Genomic DNA, 20,732 nt, shown 5'->3' with positions numbered 1-20,732 from the left:
TAGAGTAAGTAGGAACAGATTAGTTTTTCCAGCTCGGTAATTAATTGACACTACCCCATATGTTAAAGAGTTTATGCTCCCTGTCCGTCACTACTCTGCTTTACTTGCTTTGTCATGAGTCAACTCTCCACATAGGTAGGACAGTTTCAGGGGTGGGTTGTTTTTTTTTTTTTTTTTTTTGTATTTCTTTTGATATGTCTGTTTGTGTGTTCCTATACCGATATTATGCTATTCATTTACTGTCTTTTTTTTCCTTAGATTTTTTATTTTGAAATGATTTCCAACTTAGATAGTTGCAGAAATAATACAAAACCTATACAGAGAACTGCAGCATATTCACCTGCCCATTTTAGATCCGCCAGTTTTTACATTTTGCCACATTTGCTGTATCATTCTATTTGTTTATCTATCTATCACTTTTCTAAACATTTGGGGGTAGACCATACACATCCTGCTCCTTGAATACATAATAACTCCCATGTACATTTCCTAAGAACAAGGATATTCACTTTTCTTTCTTTATTTATTTAGATTTTTTTTGGGGGGGGGTAATACATTTTTCTATCGGTTTAATAAAAACTTTCACTGAGCATTTGCTAGATGCAGGTAAATATTGAGGTGCCAGACTGATGTTGCAGTCAGTTTTACACTCCTAAATTTTATTTTTTAAATGGATCTGTATTTTTTCCTAAGTGTAAAAGTAATACATGCTCATTGCAAATAATTAAATAATTAAAATATTTAACTCAAACCCCAGAGGTAACTTTTGTTGATAGTTTGGAATATATTTCTACAATTTTTCCTGTGGATTTATTAACACATAATAATATTGTTACAGTTCTTGGTGCAATTTTTAAATTGAAATTGAGTCATACTGCACATACCATTTTGCAGTTTCCTGTTTTTTTCAATTAATAGTATTTCTAAATATTTAACAGTAAAAGGTCTCTCAAGACGAGAGAATATAAATCTACATTTTTCTCTTTAATTGCTAGGTCATGCAATTTTTATGTTCATAGTACCCTATGCTCCTAATGAGTGAAATAAGCCAGGCACAAAAAGAGAAATATTGTATGTTACTACTAATGTGAACCCTGTGAGAAAGGTAAAATAAATGGTTTATATTGTAGAATGTAGAGGACCTAGCAATAGACAGCAAATAGTGCAGAGGGAATGATAATCTAATAAGAACTGATAAATTATGGTGAGTAAACTTAATGTTACGGGAATGCTCAGGAACGACTATGGTTTGTTAATTTATGGGGAGTATGGTAGGAACAAGTTCACAGAAAGGTAGTTATTTTAAGTTATTTGTTTTTCTTATTCCTTTGTTGAGTTATACTCTGTATTTTCATGGGGTAAGGGTAGGAACATGTTGGAAACAATGTTGTTATTTTAGGTTATTTGTTTTTTCTTATTCCTTTGTTTTGGTTTTGTTTGAAATGTGTTTTTTTGTTTTTTAATTTTTTGATAAAGTTAAAATAAACAATAAGTGAAAAAAATAACTGACACAGTCGGGGAGGGGAGGGAGGGGAATGGAATGTTTTGGATGTCCTTTTTTAGTCTAATTTTTATTTTATTTTTTGAAGTAATAAAAATGTTCAAAAATTGGTTGTGGTGATAAATGCACAACTATATGATGATACTATAAACAACTGATTGTACACTTTGAAGGACTGTATATGAATATATCTCAGTAAAATTGCATTTAAAAAAATTTATGCAGCGAGAAAGCATTATACCTACATTTATAAAAATAATAATTTACAAGTGTGATCAGTGATTCAAACCAGGGTTTCAAAGAGAGAAAAAGATTATTGCTAAGTGCGAAGCAGGCAATCAGATGGCCTAAAAATCTGACTCCCCAAACTGCAGTCACTCTGGTAGTTTTATAGTAACAAAAGATGGGCAGGTTTTAGAGCAGTGATTCTTGTTGATGTCATTAGAGGTGATCTAATTATGGAGCATGCACAGATTGATTACATGCTTAGCAAAGTAGCTAAGGAATTGGGTTGAGTTAGTTCTGGGCTGACTCAAGTTCCTTCATTAATAAACATTAAGGACTGTCTTTTGTGATCCTCTGGCTCTAATGCTGAAAAGCAGGATTAGGGGTACAAATGAGAGCCAGTCACAAGGTTTTTACAGTCCCAAGATAAAGGCTATATAGTTATATAATCATTATCAAAGATCAAGGCAGCTGGGTTTCCAGTCAGTAATTTCAGGTATTTCCCTCTGGCTATTCTAAAACACTAGAAAGTAAAAAAGAAATATCTATATAATGATTAATTAATTATAATGATTTGTTACATCCTAACTTCTTGGTTACAATATAACTGCCTTAAGTGCAGTTATCGAATTCAAGAACTTTATCATTGATACAAAGCTTTCAGTCTATTTCCCAGTTTTTCGTTTGTTCCAATCTTGTTCTTTTGGGTCTTTTCTCCTTCATTATTAGATCCAGTTCAGGATCATGCATTGCATTTAATTGTCATTGCCTCTTTACTTGCTCTTTTGTTTTTTTAAATTTTGGGAACATATATACTACATAAACTTTCAAGTCCCAACCACTCTCAAGTGTACCCGTTTAGTGGGATTACTCACGCTCACAGTGTTGTGCTACCCTTACCACCATCCATTACTAGAACTTTCCCATCACTGCAAACAGATACCCTGCACCCATTATGGACTAACTCTCTATTTCTCCCCACCCTCACTTCCCTGGTAACTTCAGCTCTACTTTCTGTCTTTGAATTTGCATATTGTAGCTGTTTCATACAAATAGAATTATTCAGTATAGGTCCCTTTGTGTTTAAATTATTTAACTGAATATGATGTCTTCAAGGATCATCCATGTAGTTAGCATGTGTCAGAACTTCATTCCTTCTTAAGACTGGGTAATATTCTATTGTATGTATGTACCACATTTTGTTTGTCCATTCATCTATTGACGGACATGTGGGTTGCTTTCACCTTTTGGCCACTCTGATTAATGGTGTTATGAGTATGGGTATAGAAATATTTTTTCAAATCCCTGCTTTCAATTCCTTTGGGTATATTCCTAGAAGTGGGATTGCCACATCATATGGTACTTCTATGTTTACCTTTTTGAGGAGCTCTCACACTGTTTTCCGTAGCATTTTACACTCCCACCAACGAGGTACTAAGCTTCCTACTTCACGTCCTTGCCAGCATGTGGTAATTTTTATTTTTTAAGTAATAGCCATTCTAGGGGGTGTGAGGTGGTAGCCCATGGTTTTCATTTGTCATTTTACTAATGACTAATGTTGTGGAGCATCTGTTCATGTGCTTGTTGGCCATTTGTAAAGCTGCTTTGAGAAAAGTCTCTTCAGTCCTTTTTCCAGTTTCTAATTGGGTTATTTGTCTTTTTGTTGTTAAACACTGCTTTAAAAAACTTTCTTGATCATGTGTCTCCCCCATTTGGAGGTCTTATCCTCATTTCACTCTCAAGATGCCCAAATTATCCTCTGCATGTTCCCCCATAAAATAATGCTGTCCTCTTAGGCATCCATGTCCAAGTGGATATCAACACTAACATCGCAGTTTATTTTGGACCAATAGTGGACTCCTTGCCAATACTTTCTCTCACTACCTGACTTTCAGTCCATCAGGAAATTCTGTTGACTGTAACTTAAAACTATATGCAGGACTAGCTCTGCACATACGACACTTACACTGCCACCATCCCAATCTCAACCATAATGGTTTCTTATTTGATTATGGCCATTACCTTCTAACATAGTTCTCACATTCTACATTTGCCCCTTACACAAAGGTGCTTCTTTTTGTTTTTGGCAATTTCATTTTTTTTTTTTTTCATTTTTATTGAGATTGTTCAGATACCATACAATTATCCAAAGATCCAAAGTGTACAATCACTTGCCCCTGGGTACCCTCATACAGCTGTGCATCCATCACACTTAATTTTTGTTCAATTTTTAGAAATTTTTCATTACTCCAGACAAGAAATAAAGTGAAAGATGAAAAACGAAAAAAAGAAAAGGAAACTCTAATCCTCCCCTATCCCTAACCCAACCCCCCTCAATTGTTGACTCCCTCCTAGTATTGATATAGTACATTTGTTACTGTTTATGATAAAATGTTGAAAAACTACTAACTGTAGTATATAGTTTGTAATAGGTATATAGTTCTCTTCCCTATATGCCCCCTCTATTATTAACTTCTAATTGTATTGTCATACATTTTTTCTGGTTCATGAAGTGATTTCTAGTATTCGCTACAGTTGATCATGGACATTGCCCACCATAGGATTCAAGTTTTATACATTTCCAATCTTGTTGACCTCCAGCTTTCCTTCTGGTGACGTATATGACACTGAGCTTCCCCTTTTCCACCTCATTCACCACATCCCCCATTTGGCGCTGTTAGTTATTCTCCCATCTTGCTACAAACACCCCTGTTCATTTCCAAACATTTAAGTTCATCCTAATTGAACATTCTGCTCATACTAAGCAACCACTCCCCATTCTTAAGCCTCGTCCTATATCTTGGTACCTTATATTTCATGTCTATGAGTTTACATATTGTAATTAGTTCCTATCAGTGAGACCCTGCAGTAATTGTCCTAATGTGTCTGGCTTATTTCACTCAGTATATTGCCTTCGAGGTTTTGTCATCAACCCATTTTTTTTAATATGGTTTTGTTCACTCACCATACATTCCATCCCAAGTAAATAATCGATGGTTTTCTGCATGGTCATACATTTATGTGTTCACCATCTTCACCACTGTCTATATAAGAGCATCTACATTTCTTCCACAAGGCAGGAGGGAGAGTCAAAGAAGGTAGAGAGGCAAAAGAAAGAGGAAAAAAAATGACAGCTAGGAAGCAGCAAAAGGAAAAATAACCTTAAATCAAAGTAGAATAAAGAATGAGACAATACCACCAATGTCAAGTGTCTAACATGCCTCCCCTATCCCCCCCTCTTAGCTGCATTCACCTTAGTATATCACCTTTGTTACATTAAAGGAAGCATAATACAATGATTCTATTAGTTACAGTCTCTAGTTTATGCTGATTGCATCTCTCCCCCAATGCCTCCCCATTTTTAACACCTTGCAAGGTTGACATTTGCTTGTTCTCCCTCGTAAAAGAACATATTTGTACATTTTATCACAATTGTTGAATACTCTAGATTTCACGAAGTTACACAGTCCCAGTCTTTATCTTTCCTCCTTTCTTGTGGTGTCTCACATGCTCCCCATCTTCCTCTCTCAACTGTTTTCATAGTTACCTTTGTTCAGTGTACTTACATTGTTGTGCTACCATCTCCCCAAATTGTGTTCCAAACCACACACTCCTGTCTTCTATCACCCTGTAGTGCTCCCTTTAATGTTTCCTGTAGGACAGGTGTCTTGTTCACAAAGTCTCTCATTGTCTGTTTGTCAGAAAATATTTTGAGCTCTCCCTCATATTTGAAGGACAGCTTTGCTGGATACAGGATTCTTGGTTGGCGGTTTTTCTCTTTCAGTATCTTAAATATATCACACCACTTCCTTCTTGCCTCCATGGTTTCTGCTGAGAGATTTGCACATAGTCTTATTAAGCTTCCTTTGTATGTAATGGATTGCTTTTCTCTTGCTGCTTTCAGGATTCTCTCTTTGTCTTTGACATTTGATAATCTGATTATTAAGTGTCTTGGCATAGGCCTATTCAGATCTCTTCTGTTTGGAGTACGCTGCGCTTCTTGGATCTGTAAGTTTATGTCTTTCATAAGAGATGGGAAATTTTCATTAATTATTTCCTCTATTATTGCTTCTGCCCCCTTTCCCTTCTCTTCTCCTTCTGGGACACCAATGATACGTACATTATTGTACTTTGTTTCATCCTTGAGTTCCCGGAGACGTTGCTCATATTTTTTCATTCTTTTCTCCATGTGCTCCTTTGCGTGTAGGTTTTCAGCTGTTTTGTTCTCCAGTTCCTGATTGTTTTCTTCTGCCTCTTGAGATCTGCTGTTGTATGTTTCCATTGTGTCTTTCATCTCTTGTGTTGTGCCTTTCATTTCCATAGATTCTACTAGTAGGTTTTTCGAACTTTTGATTTCTGCCGTATACATGTCCAGTGCTTCCTTTACAGCCTCTGTCTCTTTTGCGATATCTTCTCTAAACTTTTTGAATTGATTTAGCATTAGTTGTTTAAATTCCTGTATCTCAGTTGAAGTGTACGTTTGTTCCTTTGACTGGGCCATAACTCTGTTTTTCTTAGTGTAGGTTGTAATTTTCTGTTGTCTAGGGCATGGTTCCTTGGTTATCCAAATCAGGTTTTCCCAGACCAGAACAGGCTCAGGTCCCAGAGGGAAGAAATATTCAGTATCTGGTTTCCCTGTGGGTGTGTCTTAGAAAATTGCTTCACCCTGTGATGCCTCGGGTCACTGTGCTTTTGTGCCCAGCAGGTGATGCCTGTTAGCCTATAATTCTTGACTGGTGTGAGGAGGTGTGGCCGTGTTCCCCCAGGCTCTGGGGTCTGGTTCTGAATGGAAAGGGCCCCACCCCTTTCCTCCTAGAGAAGACAGACCCCCCAGGTGGAGGTCATTAGCATTTCAGTGGTCTCTCTCTCTGCTTGTGCTGTCTCCACCCTTCCCCAAGTCACAGCCCTGGAAACTGAAAATGACTGGGCTTTCTCCACTGAGCCGAGAAAGAAACAGCTAGTCCCCTTCAGACCCAGTCCAAGGCGACCCTCTGGCTCTCCCAGGTCAGTCGTCACCCAAAGCCTCTGTCTGTTTTTTGGGGGCTGCGTACCTGTAGTGAGCAGTTCACACTCGCTACTTAAAAACCCCAGTTGCAGCTCAGCTGAGCTGTATTCGCTTGCTGGGAGAGAGCTTCTCTGTGGCACCACGAGACTCTGCAGCTCGGGCTATGGGGGAGGGGGTCTCCCGACCTGGTTCCGCAGGTTTTACTTACAGATTTTATGCTGTATTCTTGGGCATTCCTCCCAATTCAGGTTGGTGTATGATGAGTGGATGGTCTCGTTTGTCCCCCCGCAGTTATTCTGGATTATTTACTAGTTGTTTCTGGTTTTTTGTAGTTGTTTCAGGGGGACTACTTAGCTTCCACTCCTCTCTATGCCGCCATCTTGCCTGAGTCGCTGGCAATTTCATTTTAAGTAGAGAAGTTGTGGGTTTACAGAACAACCATACATAAAATACAGAATTCCCATATACCACCTTAATTTTTGTTGTACCGTATTTACAACCCAACATTTCCCTTTTCAACCATATTCAGATATATATTTTACATAGAGTTTCTTTAAGAGCTGTCCAGTAAGTTCCCTCCTTTCCTCAAAAGCTTGAAATAACTCTGCTTCTCACTTAGATTAAAAGACGTTGGCCAGCAAGTACTTCAGAACATGACATGCCTGCAGACTCCAATCACCTCTCTAACTTAGATTATGATTGCTCTCCTGCATCACATTCTGCCTCACACTTGCCTCTTGCTCTACCTAAAATGTGCAAAGCACACTCATGTCTTCTGCCTGTGCTCTGGTTATTTCCTCTTTCTGGTTCATTATCTTCTCACATATCCCCTTGGGTAACTGCTTTGCATCCCAGGAGTCTAAGCTCAGGTCTTTCTTTTCTATGAGGCTCACTGAATAGCCTAATTAGCACACTTATTTGAATTGTCAGCACTGTCCATAACTGGATCCTGCTCTAGTTCTGACTTTTTCCTTTGCACCGTACATAAGATATATAATTTAATTTTGGATTGCTTAGCCCTCACAGAAGAGATCTTTGCATTTTTCACCAGGTGAATCCTAATTACATATCAGAGTGTACTTTTTAGGTTGCCTGACATTTTATTCATTTATTTTTGTAATATTAATATTGGCTTTTCATGCCTCTTTTCTTGTACAATTCATTTGTGCTGCTTTTGGTCTTTCCCAGTGTTCCATTTTATGTGTTTAGCCTTTTAATAATGAACTTTTCTTATTTCTTGGAACAGACTGTGATTTTATTCGCTGGGAATGAGGGGCAGTTATACCTTTTCATTCTTGTGTCTTTATGTTGACACTTGAAATTGATGATCATCTGAAATCTATATTGACTGTTGGAAAAATCATTACACTTGGTTCTAACTTTTTAGAATCAGAATACAACTTTTTTCTTTGCCAAATCAGGGTTCACTGTTTTGTGAAATGGTTATTTTGCTTTTCTTTCTCTTCCCTAAGATAAATCTACATATGTGGCTCACTCTTTATCCCCTTACTATGCTGCATTTTCCATAGTAAATATATTACTACCACTGAATATATTTTATTTCTTCACTTTCTACCCCCAGAAGTATAATCCATGTGCATCTGAACATTTCCATTTTGTTCACTGTTTATCTGCTTTGGCCTGCTGAAGTGGGATCTGTGTAAATGTGTTTTACTAAATGAAAGAGACAAGAGGTAAATTCAGGAAGCAAAGCAGTCTTGTCTGAGACACAGGGCTTTGCAGGAGAAGGAACTCAAGGTCTGAATCAAATACATCTTTTGCTTTGTCTCATCTTTACATTATCCAGTAGGGCTTCAAGTCATCCCTGGTCTTGTTGGAGAATAACAACCAGGATTATACCAAAACTGTATACACATCAACAGAAATGTAGTGGTCAGGAGTTTAGGTTTCAAAGATAAATTGACCTGCTTTCTGCCCTGGGCTCAGCAACATTCTAATTGGAAAACATTGAGCGTGGGGTCAATTGATTGTCTCTAAGCTCCCTCTGTGATGAACTATTTGAAATAATATCTGTTTAACAGGGGTATTATGAGCGATGAGCTAGTGTGTGGAAAGCTTTTGACAAAACCTTTCATGTATCATGGTTACTCAATAAATGGAACATTTATCATTTATATATTGTAATTATATATTGTAAGAATGAATGTTAAAGTTTTAAAAAATTTATTTACCTTTTGTTTAATTAGAGAAGTTGTAGATTACAAAAAAAGGCGGAAAATACAGAGTTCCCATGTACCCTCCTTGATTTGGTGCTTGCCCAGTTACTGCAGCCCTTTAAGTGATTTCTGACATTTTAATGAAGTTTGGCTCTGTCAGTTTTTGACAGTTGGTCAAAGATTCCATGGTGAAATAGCACCCTGTAGTGTTTTATGCCACCATGTTGGTTGATTGGAAGCCAATACTAAGTTTCTGATGACTGCAAAATATGTAACTTGGCCTATTGCAATTATGGAGGCTTTGAAGTTAGCTGTGGGTGGAAATTTGTTGTGAAATCACCATTCCAAGAATTAGAGATGACCCCAGTCAGCCTCAGAGCCCCTGGGACGGTACAGTAGTGGGAGTTCAAGTAGATATGCTTGAGGCCCCACCAGGGGCACAAATGTGAGGAAATTTTAGAGTGGAGCCTCCAGAGGACTGGTGTGTAAGTTTCTGCTCCTAGCATTTGTGGGCAAATTAACATTGAATCCTCTTTGGAATTCAGTTAACTTATAAAATGTGACTCTTAATGTCTTCCTCCAAATTAGCAAAGACCAAAGCATGTTCTTCTCACTCTTGTGGAAATAGGTCTATTTGGCATCTTATAACATTAGGGACTGGTTGTTTGAGTGTCTGGCTGTATGTTGAGCAGAGTGGTCACAAATAAATGGTGTTCAAGCACAGTCAGGCTCGTAAGTGTGGGAATTGTGGGGGAAGTCTGTATTCTTATGTTTCCTTTTTCTCATCTGAACTCGATTATATTCTCAATATCCTCTGTCTCAATGAAAAGGATTGTGATGGTGACAGTGCAACTGCTAAGTGTTTGAGAAACAGACAATAGATGAGTAAAATGTCATATTTTTCCAAAAGATTATTCTTCTTCAGGTAAGGGGTCCTGTCTCCTCATTATTATTTATATTTTTTTAAACGAATGATGGCCATTTCATGGCCTGGGATCAGTTTGTTTTTGCACCTGAAACAGTGTGTCTCTGAGCTTCCCATGGCTAGTGGAGAGCAAAAGGAGAAGCTGCCAGCCCTGCAAGGTTTCTCAACCACTGATATCTCATTCTGGTTTCACCCTTTGCTTTTCATTTGTTGAATATTCTGGTGGGGCATATGGAAGGAGTTGAAGTTATGTTTTTTAAAAGGAAGTGGTGACTTGAATGTGAATATAAGTTTTTCATTTGTAGAGCATTTCGCTCATTTGTGCGATGTGCTCTGAGTGTTCTGAGTCCTAAAGGGAAGAAGGAAGAGGAGTGGAATTGCTGACGGTCAAGGTATGGAAGGATAAATTTGCTGTGATAGAATGTTGTTAAATCTAAGAGACAGGATTTGATGAGTAAGGAGGTGAATGTAGATAGTGAAAGGAAGTTGCTGATGGCCAAGCCCTAGAATAGATCTTGGTAGAATACAGAACTTTGTGAACTTCTTATGACTTTGTAGTTCCTCACAGCTGCCACTTTCACCCATCCTGCACACGTTAGGGAGACAATACTTTACTGATCCAGAATATATGGGATGTTTCAGGACTCAGTGGTCTTTGAGGATGTGGCCGTGGACTTTACTCAGGAAGAATGGGCTTTGCTGGATGTTGCTCAGATGAAGCTCTACAGAGATGTGATGGTAGAAAACTTCAGGAACCTGGCCTCAGTAGGTAAGGATGGCTTTTTTTTTTTTTTTTTTTTTTGCAGTTTTATTGAGATACATTCACACACCATACAAACCATCCGAAGTATAGAATCACTGGGTCACAGTATCATCACATAGGACAGCATCATTTTTAAATTTACTCCTTTAGTGAGCAAATACACTTTACTCTTTCACTTTGTTCCAGGATTTTGGCTGAGAAATTGGAATAGATTGATAAATAAGATAGACATGGTCGCTTATTCTGTGGAGCTTACATCTGCTGGCTTCCCAATGAACATAAAGATCTTTGTATTAAACTGACTTTATTTCTGTTGTGGTTAAAATCCTTAAAACTCGCTAAGTGTGATAAGTGTAGGCATTGTCCTCAGGCACCACTTAGGGACACAGAATATTTGTGATTTGGGACCTCATTAGAGTTGGACTGCCTTTTTAGAAATTTGGCATGATGATTTTGCTGCAAATAATCTCGTGCCTGCCACTCTCTTAAAAGACCAGAGCAGTGGGCTCAAGGCCAGGAAAATGTTTCTTCCTCTTCATTGTCTCCCATCATAATATGCCTTTCTCCGATGAGGATATTGTCAGCTGCACCCATCTCATCTTTCCCCCCAGAGAAGTAAGGGAAAGACCTGAGGAGAGTAAAGATAATTATTCAGGGGCGTTGTATTGGGGAGCACCCAGAAGGCAAAAATCCTTTGAAAGACAAACCATATGTAGTGGGAATCATATTCAGATAAGTTATTTAGAGAGTGTCTCTTCTGGTTTGAGGGGGCTGGAGTTAGATTACTGACTTTTAATCACTTCTCTCACATATTCCATGCTCACAGGGAAAGGCTTTCCCTGTTTCCTCCTTTCACATTACCTTTGGGCAGGTAATTTGTGTTCAGCACCTTACTTTGCTCTGCTAATTACCCTATATATGTCATCATCGTCACTCAGTCTTCATGGAATTATTTCTTAGTAAGTTATATGCTGATTTGGTTATTTTTATTTATTTCTAAGACCCTGAAACACATGAATGCCTCAATAGCTTTTCTTTGCAAACAGGTATCTTCTTTTCATAAAATTTCGTTACCTTTTTATTTCATGTTGTGAATCTTAACTTAAAATCACTGGATCAGTTTCTCAACAGGATAATAATGGAGAACTCTTATCCATTGAGCATATAATACTGAAATTCAAGGAGAATGATTCCTGGCCCTCCATGTTAGGAGAAATCTGCCAATTCCATGGCATTGAAGATCTGTACAACAACCTGGGGAGACATGTGAGGTGAGTGTCATTCTCATAAGAGAGACCAGTGCCTCAGAAAGACTTAAGATACTGCATTACAATAATGACCTATCTACATACATAAATTTGGTATACATGCATGCCTACAAATATGTGCATATATAGATAACATATGTACCTCTAAAAGTGTGTTCACGTAATTTTCACAACACTGTATCCAAACTTTGAGTCGCATATTGACTATTTGAAACATTTCTGAGTTGTCAGCAATTTTTAGAAAACCCCATGTTTCAAAAACACCATGACAGTAAAGCCGGCACTGACAGAATGATTCAGCTTCTACAACATGAGACAATGGAAGGCAGAGAAGTTACACTTCACTACATATAGCCATAGTGAAATGGTAATGAATTTATTTCTGATAGCATGCTTGTTTTTAACAGAAGGCCTATGGTTGAAAGACCCTGTGAAAGTGATGAAGGGAATCAATATGGGAAAACCTTCAGCCAGATTCCAAATCTTATTGTGCATAGAAGAACTTCTACTGGAATAAAATCATATGAATGCCAAAAAAGTGGGAAAACCTTCACGAATCACTCATCAGTTCAGCACCACATGAAATCTCACACTGGATGCAGATCCTATCAGTGTAAGGAATGTGGAGAAGCCTGTAGTTGCTCCTCTTTCCTAAGCACTCATGTGAGAATTCGTACTGGAGAGAAACCCTACAAATGTAAGGACTGTAAGAAAAGCCTTCGTTATCGTGCATCTCTTAAAAGACATATGATAACACTCACTGGAGAGAAACCCTATGAATGTAAGGATTGTGGAAAAGCCTTCAGTTGTCCCTTATTCTTTCAGAGACATGTGAAAAGTCATAATATTGAATGTAAAGAATGTGGCAAAGTCTTTACTCAATTCTCATCCCTCAGTTCACATAAAAAAATTCATAGTGGAGATAAACGTTACGAATGTAAGGAATGTGGGAAAACCTTTTTTCGCTTCTTTGCCCTCACTGAACATAAAAGAAGTCATACCGGAGAGAGGCCTTATGAATGTAAGGAATGTGGGAAAGCCTTTAGTCGTTCTTCGGCCTTAAATAACCATGTAAAGATTCATAGTGGAGAGAAGCCTTTTAAATGTAATGAGTGTGGGAAAGCCTTTGTTAGTTCCTTTTCCCTCAAGGAACACAATAGATGTCACAGTGGAGAAAAACCTTACGAATGTAAGGAATGTGGGAAAGCGTTTCGTTGTTCCTCAACCCTCATTAAACACACCAGAATTCACACCGGAGAGAAGCCTTATGAATGTAAGGAATGTGGGAAAGCCTTTAGTCGTTCCTCATCCCTTGCTGTCCATGTAAGAAGTCATAGAGGAGAGAAGCCTTTTAAATGTAATGAGTGTGGGAAAGCCTGTGCTAATTCCTATTCCCTGAAGGAACACAAAAGATGTCACAGTGGAGAAAAACCTTACGAATGTAAGGAATGTGGGAAAGCCTTTCGTTGTTCCTCAACCCTCAGTGACCATATCAGAATTCACACCAGAGGGAAGCCTTATGAATGTAAGGAATATGGGAAAGCCTTTAGTCGTTCTTCAACCTTCAATGACCATGTAAAGAGTCATAGAGGAGAGAAGCCTTTTAAATGTAATGAGTGTGGGAAAGCCTTTGTTAGTTCCTTTTCCCTCAAGGTACACAATAGATGTCACACTGGAGAAAAACCTTACGAATGTAAGGAATGTGGGAAAGCTTTTCGTTGTTCCTCAACCCTCAGTAGCCATACCAGAATTCACACTGGAGAGAAGCCTTACGAATGTAAGGAATGTGGGAAAGCCTTTATTCATTCCTCATCCCTTGCTGCCCATGTAAGAAGTCATAGAGGAGAGAAGCCTTTTAACTGTAATGTATGTGGGAAAGCCTTTGCTAATTCCTATTCCTTCAAGGAACACAATAGATGTCACAGTGGAGAAAAACCTTATGAATGTAAGGAATGTGGGAAACCCTTTCGTTGTTCCTCATCCCTCATTAAACATATCAGAATTCACACCAGAGAGAAGCCTTATGAACATAAGGAATGTGGGAAAGCCTTTAGCTGTTCCTCATCCCTCATTGAACATAAAAAAACCCAGAGAAGCCTGTGAATCTAGGGAGTGTGGGAAAGTGTATAATCATTCCTCATACTTCCCTAATCCTATGAGATCCTACCTTGGAGAGAAGCTTTCTTGTAAAGCATGTGGGGAAAGTCTGCTTGTCTTTCAGGTTTTTGAAGACATGAGCAAGTACACTGGAGGTGAAAAAATATGTGTACATAATGGAAGCTTTCTGTTGTCTTTTATCTTTTTGAAAACTGAAAGAAGATACATGGGAGAGAAACCATGTAAGGATTGTGGGCAAGTTTTGGTTTTTCTCTATAGTTTCAATGAGGGAACGCCTTTGCTAATCACCTCTGTTGAACATGGGAGGAGTCATCCTAGAGATAAATCATGTAATTGTGAGGAAGATGGGAAATCTGGAGTCTTTCACAACTTAGGCAATATGTGAGACATCACACTGTGAAGAGGTCTTATGAATGGAAAAGACATGGGAAGCCTTCAGTACACTTTCTCCCTTAAGACACCCACCTTTGAGATTTCACTCAGAGGAATGATCCAGTGACTGTACACTGCATAAGAATGCTTTATTTGACATTGTTTCCCTTTTGTGCGAAAGGAAGTTCATACCAGCATAGACGTCAGGTTAGAAATATGGACTTGACTATTACCATAAATCCACATGCCTTAATTTCCACTTTTTATTTTTTGATTTGATTATTAAATGATACCCTTTCAATTTTCCCACATTTGGCTCTGTTATTTAATAATTGCCTTCATTACAAAGTGTTACATACCAATGGTGGTTTTGACGTTTTTATTTTTAGGTTTTGTAAGTTTTTTATATTTTCTAAGGTTACAAAGCAGTATATGCTCATTGTATAAAATTTGATTTTAACGAAAAGTACAAAGCAAAGCCAAAAATCACTCAGCATCCCCACCACTCTTGATATTTTGATCTGTTCCTTTAGGCCTTTTTTGTATGCAAAGTAATATTTTTCCCACAGTCTAGATTGCACTCTCTGTACTGCTATAGTGGACATTTTTTGCTTCTCTTATTTATCCTCTACAACTCTAATTTTGATCCCTGTTTTGCTGATGAGGAAACTGAACAGACAGTTTAAGCCAAATTGCGTTGTAACTCACACAACTGCCCCTCTCCTCTAGTGGTATGAGAAGCTGAGTTTGTGTGGAAGGAGAGCTTATTTGGGGGCACAAGTAGAGGGAGGATAGACGTAACTGCAGTGGAGCTTCTGTCTAGCACATGAACAGAGCATGTGTTCAGAGACCGAGTCCTACTTTCAGTGATCATGAGGCGCTAGTAGAGTGCACCATGCAGGGAGCTGAGGCTGCAAGGCTGGCTGGGAGCTGTTGCTCCACGTGCAGTGCACACCCACTTCAGGTCTTGGTCAGAATGGTAGCCCAGTCAGTGTCTCCATATTAGTGGGGTCCTGAGGGTTTATCCAAAACCACTCTGCCCCGTGCTATGCAGGGAGTTGCTTCAGAGACTCTTCGTGTAAGGTGCCTGGGAAATGGTGGCCCTAGGCAGCAGAAGTCCTCCCCTTGACCCAGCAACTTCCCAAATCACCCAATGGTTATTCCTGGGTACCATGAAGGTGCTGATAACAGTGATAATAAAAATAGGGAGACTGGAACCTGACAATACTACCAAGAATGGAGTTGCTAGATACATGCCTGGCTACACATCACAATATTGTACTGCTACTAAATACATTTGTTCATATAACTGTGAGCACAGGAGAGTCAGTGACACCATAATTTTGTGGAAATGCAGGGCCTAAATAAGTGCATGCACAGTGATACTAGTTTGATAAACCATTGAAGTATTACTTGTTTTACATTTTATCATCGTGGATAAAGCAGACTATAGAGATGATCAATCTCAGAACATTAACAGGCGTTCTCCCTAAAGTTGAGATTGGGTGATTCCTTGTTTTATTTCTTGTTAATTTGCAGTTCTTCTAGTCATATTTTGCTTAAAAAATTTAAAAATTGAATATAAAAAATAAAGTCATTTTTGAAATTCAGTATATGGAATTCACCACAATGGAGGTATACAACAGTCTTTAACCATCACAGAAGACAACTTGGTATCAGTATATATTAAACTGTAATCGATTTAGGATATTAAATGTAATCTCCTTGTTAACCATAAAATAACTTAAAAATCTACTCCAAAGGGAAGCGGGCAAGATAGCATAGAGAGGTGTAGAATTTAATTAGTCCCCTAGAGTAACTAAAATAGCCAGGAACAACCAGTAAATAGTCTGGAACAATTGTTGGGGGACATTCCTGACTGCTCATACATATGGCAGTGGAACAGCTGAGATCGTGGCATAAAGCAAGTAAAAAATTATGAACCGGCACCCTCGTCCCCAGCATGGCAGGCCGAGCTGCAGAACTTCTGTGTGTGAGAAAGAAGCTGTTCCTGTTGGAGCAGGGAGGGTGGCTCAGCCAACCTCCAGTAGCAGTTTTAATTTAACAAATTTGGGCTATTGAATACAACATAGAAGCACAGGTAGGCCCTGAGCAAACAGGAATCTGGGGTTCCTCCTGGCAGAGAGGAGGCAGGGCTGAAGAGGGAAGAAAAAAAAAAAATACACACACACACACACACACACACATACATATACACACACACACATATATACATATACACACACACACATATATACATACATACACACACAAACACACACCTAAATAAAAACAGGCTTTTGGTGACAGCTGAGCTCAGGATGCTGGAGAACAGCTGTGCCCCACAAAAAGGGGCACAGAGAATGGTACAAACTCCAGTCGACCAGCAAAACCGAGGGGCTGGAGACTGGCTGAAAAGGGGCTTTAAGCTCTTTTTCCATTTTTTTTCTCATTCTAAGCAGCTCTTTAGAGAAAGCCCCAGGCATTTTCATTTGTCAACAGCTGACCCAGGCAAGGGTGGAGTTAAGAGAGACAAAAGAGGAATTCAAGTGTAGAAGAGAACTCCCTAAAGGGTTTATCTCCCCTAAGAAAAGGAGGGGTGTAGGGCCCAGCTCAAGTGATGGATGGCCCTTAGGGAACTCAGACCACAGGTCCTGGGGAAAACAAACCAGAAACAACTTAAACTTGGCTTCTGACATCCTTGGCCTATCCAGGACTGTGACTACTGTGAAGTAAAGGGACTACACCTCTACGCTGGTGGGGAGCTGTGGGCTGACAAGAGCCACCTGCTGGGCAGTATAGGGAAAGCACCGAGTCTAGAGGTCTCACGGGAGTCTGGCAACCTGCTATTCAGGGAAACTTGAAACTGATTACATCTTCCTCCTGAGACCAGGGCCTGTCTGGTTTGGGAAAATCTGATTGGGGTAATGAAGGAAACCAGATGCATAGACAACAAAGTATTTCTATTCACCTTAGGAAAAAATGAAGATATGGCCTGGTCAAAGGAACAAACTACACCTCAACTGAGATACAGGACTTGATACAACTAATTAAAGAGCTTCAAACAAAAATGCTAAATCAATTCAAAAATCAAATCCATTAGTTGAGGGAAGATAAGGCAAAAGAGATGAAGGATATAAAGAAGACATTGGGAGAACATAAGGAAGAAATTGAAAGTGTGAAAAAACAATTGGCAGAGCTTATGGGAATGAAAGGCACAATACAAGAGATTAAAAAACACAATGAAGACATACAACAGCAGATTTAAAGAGAGAAGAAAAGATTCATGAACTGGAGGACAGGACATCTGAAATCCTATACACAAAAGAGCAGACAGGGAAAAGAATGGAAAAATGTGAGCAGCATCTTAGGGAATTGAATGAGAACATGAAGCACATGAATGTACATGTAATAGGTGTCCCAGAAGGTGAAGAGAAGGGAAGGGGGGCAGAAATAATAATGGAGTAAATAATCACTGAAAATTTCCCATCTCCTGTGAAAGACATAAAATTACAGATCCAAGAAGTGCAGCATGCCCCAAACAGAATATATCCAAAGAGATCTATGCCAATACACTTAATATTCAGATTATCAAATGTCAAAAGACAGAATTCTGAAAGCAGCAAGAGAAAAGTGATCCATTACATGCAAGAGAAGCTAGATAAGACTGTGCAAGTTTCTCAGCAGAAACTCTGGAGGTGAGAAGGCAGTGATATGATACCTTTAAGATACTGAAGGAGAGGAACTACCTACCAAGAATTCTATATCTGGTGAAGCTGTCCTTCAAAAATGAGGGAGAGTTTAAAATACTCTCAGACAGACACTGAGTTTGTGAACAAGATCCTTGCTCTACATGAGAGCACTACAGACAGATAAGAAAAGACAGGAGAGAGAGGTTTGGAGCACTATATTGAGTAATGGTAACAGAATAATGGAAGTACACTGAACAAAGATGACTTTGTGTAAGGTTGAGGGAGGAAGGATAGGGGTAGGTAGGATGACAGGGAGAAGGACAGAAGGTAAAGACTGGTACTGTATAACTTAGTGAAACCTAGAATGGTCAATGATTGTGATTAAATCTACAAATATGTATTTATATGAGGGAAACCAAATGAATGTCAACTTTGCAAGGTGTTAAAAATGGGGTAGTATTGGAGAAAAAAATACAATCAATGCATGCTAGAGTTAATAGTTAATGGCAACATTGTAATTAATATGCTTCCACTTACTGTAACAAAGGCTCTGTACTAAAGCTAAATGTCTAAAAGAGGGGATATAAGGGAGGGGCATGGGGATTCTTGGTGTTGATATTGTCTGACTTTTTTATTGTATTTTGTCTTTTATTTTTTCTTTTGTTGCTTTTTAGTTGTCACCTTTTTGTCTTTTTGCTTTTTTCACCTCATCGTCTTTCTTTGTGGAAGAAATGGAAATATCTTTATATAGATAGGTGTTGGTGAATGCATAGCTATGTGATTATACAGGGAACCATTGATTCTTAGGATGGAATGTGTAATATGTGAATAAAACCACCTAAAAAACAGAAGGATACAAATGCTGGAGAAAATTTGGAAAATGTGATGTACCTAATCACCGTTTGTGGGGAGGTGGAATGGGGCAGCCCATCTGAAGAACAGTGTGGTGGTTCCACAGGAAGCTAACTGTGGGGTTGCCATATGGTCCTGCAAACCTGTTATTCCACATATTCTTGGAAGAACTGAAAAGAGGTACATGAAGGGACATTTGCATAGTGGGGATTATGGTGTCAATCTTCACAATTTGCAGTGGGTGGAGGTGACCTAAGGTACATCGACTGATGAATGGAATGGCTATCTGTGAATGGAATATTGAACCACTACAAGGAGTGAAGTTGTGAGGTGAATGGACATTGAGGACAGTAGGTTGAGTGAAGTAAACCAGAAATGAAATGAAAAATACTATAATGCCTCATTAATATGGACTAAATATAATGTGCAAACTGAGAATTGAGTCTGAGAGCATAGGTTATCAGGGGAAGGCTTACTGTAAAGGTTCCTAGACTGTAAGCTCTTACAGCAGTTACATCTATCCCTGAGCTGTTATGGTTATTTCTAAACTTTGAGATGCTGAGCTGTTTGTGTATAACGTGGTCAGTCCCTGGAACTTTGGATATCTGTGTGACACCTGAGACTCAGCCAGAGTCTGGCAGTTATGAATGTCAGCATTAGCCCATACAGCAAATATTAAAGAGTCTGAAAAAAGAGACCAGACTTCAATTAGAGATATGAACGAAATGGACTTGGTTAGGAGTAAGGTAAATCAGACTGAAGGGTAAAATATGATGTTTATGGCATTTTTGAAGCTTCAGGTTCTGTGTGGGACCACAGGAAGAGATTTTATTAGGTGCAAGATCTATGTTTTTTGTTACACATTGTATAATTTGTCTCGTATGGTCAATTTATTCAAACAACATAATTATATGGAGCGTTGATTGGGGAGTGAAGTATGGTTGGTTTGTTCAGGTTAGTGTGAAGCCCCAATACATCCCAGAACAATCTGGCAGAGATTGAAGATGTCTTTGCAAAGCCCCCTTGAGGGACTGTGGGAAAATGTGGAAATATTAAATTTCCCCATCTGGGAAATTAATGATATCCTCACAAGCATTAGGGGCTACCAAACTAGAAGTCCAAGCCCTCAACCTTGGGGCTTGCCTTTATGAAGTTTGTTACTAGAAGGGAGAGGCTAAGCCTATTTAAAATGGTGCTTAAGTGTCACCCCCAGAGAACCACTTTAGTTGCTCAGAGGTGGCCTCTCTCTCTAAGCCAACTCTGCAGGTAAACTCACTGCCCTCTCCCCTACATGGGATGTGACTCCCAGGGATGGGACATGATTCGCAGTGATGAGCTAGGTCCTGGCATTGAGGGATTGAGAAAATCTTGGACCAAAAGGGGGAAGTGAAATGAAATGAAATAAAGTTTCAGTGGCTAAGAGATCCCAAATAGAATTGAGAGGTCATTCTGGAGGTTACTCTTATGCATTATATAGATATCCCTTTTTAGTTTTTAGTGTATTGAAATAGCTAGAAGGAAATACCAGAAACTGTTGAACTGCAACCCAGTAGCCTTGATTCTTGAAGATGATTGTGTAACTGTATAGCTACACTATGTGACTGTATGATTATGAAAACTTTGTGGCTCCAGCTCCCTGTGTATGGACAGATGATAGAAAAATGAGGACAAAAAGTAAATGAATAATGGGGGGGGGGGAGGGGGAAATGGGATGTTTTGGTGTTCTTTTCCTTTTTAACTTTTATTCTTTTTTGTGTATGGTAATGAAAATGTTCAAAAATTGTGATGATGGATGCACAGCTATATAATGGTGCTGTGAACAATTGATTGTACA

At 38.8% G+C, this 20,732-nt stretch overlaps 1 protein-coding gene across 8 annotated transcripts in view; it reads left to right on the top strand.

The window, feature by feature from the left end:
- The window catches only part of LOC119520321 (zinc finger protein 709-like), a 45,284-nt gene extending 28,719 nt beyond the window's left edge, over positions 1–16,565 (top strand). For 6 of the 8 annotated variants that reach the window (XM_037818088.1, XM_037818090.1, XM_037818087.1 and 3 more), the window contains 3 exons: positions 10,476–10,602; positions 11,717–11,867; positions 12,272–16,565. In XM_037818088.1, coding sequence (XP_037674016.1) covers positions 10,548–10,602; positions 11,717–11,867; positions 12,272–13,967 — 1,902 coding nt within the window. In that variant the 5' untranslated portion in view covers positions 10,476–10,547 and the 3' untranslated portion in view covers positions 13,968–16,565. Of the gene's footprint in view, positions 1–7,052; positions 10,603–11,716; positions 11,868–12,271 lie in introns of those variants that run through there. The other 2 variants (XM_037818083.1, XM_037818091.1) reach the window with 2 other exon arrangements.
- The last annotated feature ends 4,167 nt before the right edge of the window (positions 16,566–20,732 follow it).

Source organism: Choloepus didactylus, chromosome 25 (genome assembly GCF_015220235.1).
Source record: "Choloepus didactylus isolate mChoDid1 chromosome 25, mChoDid1.pri, whole genome shotgun sequence".
Taxonomy (NCBI): domain Eukaryota; kingdom Metazoa; phylum Chordata; class Mammalia; order Pilosa; family Megalonychidae; genus Choloepus; species Choloepus didactylus.
This window is presented reverse-complemented; position numbering and strand designations above follow the sequence as displayed.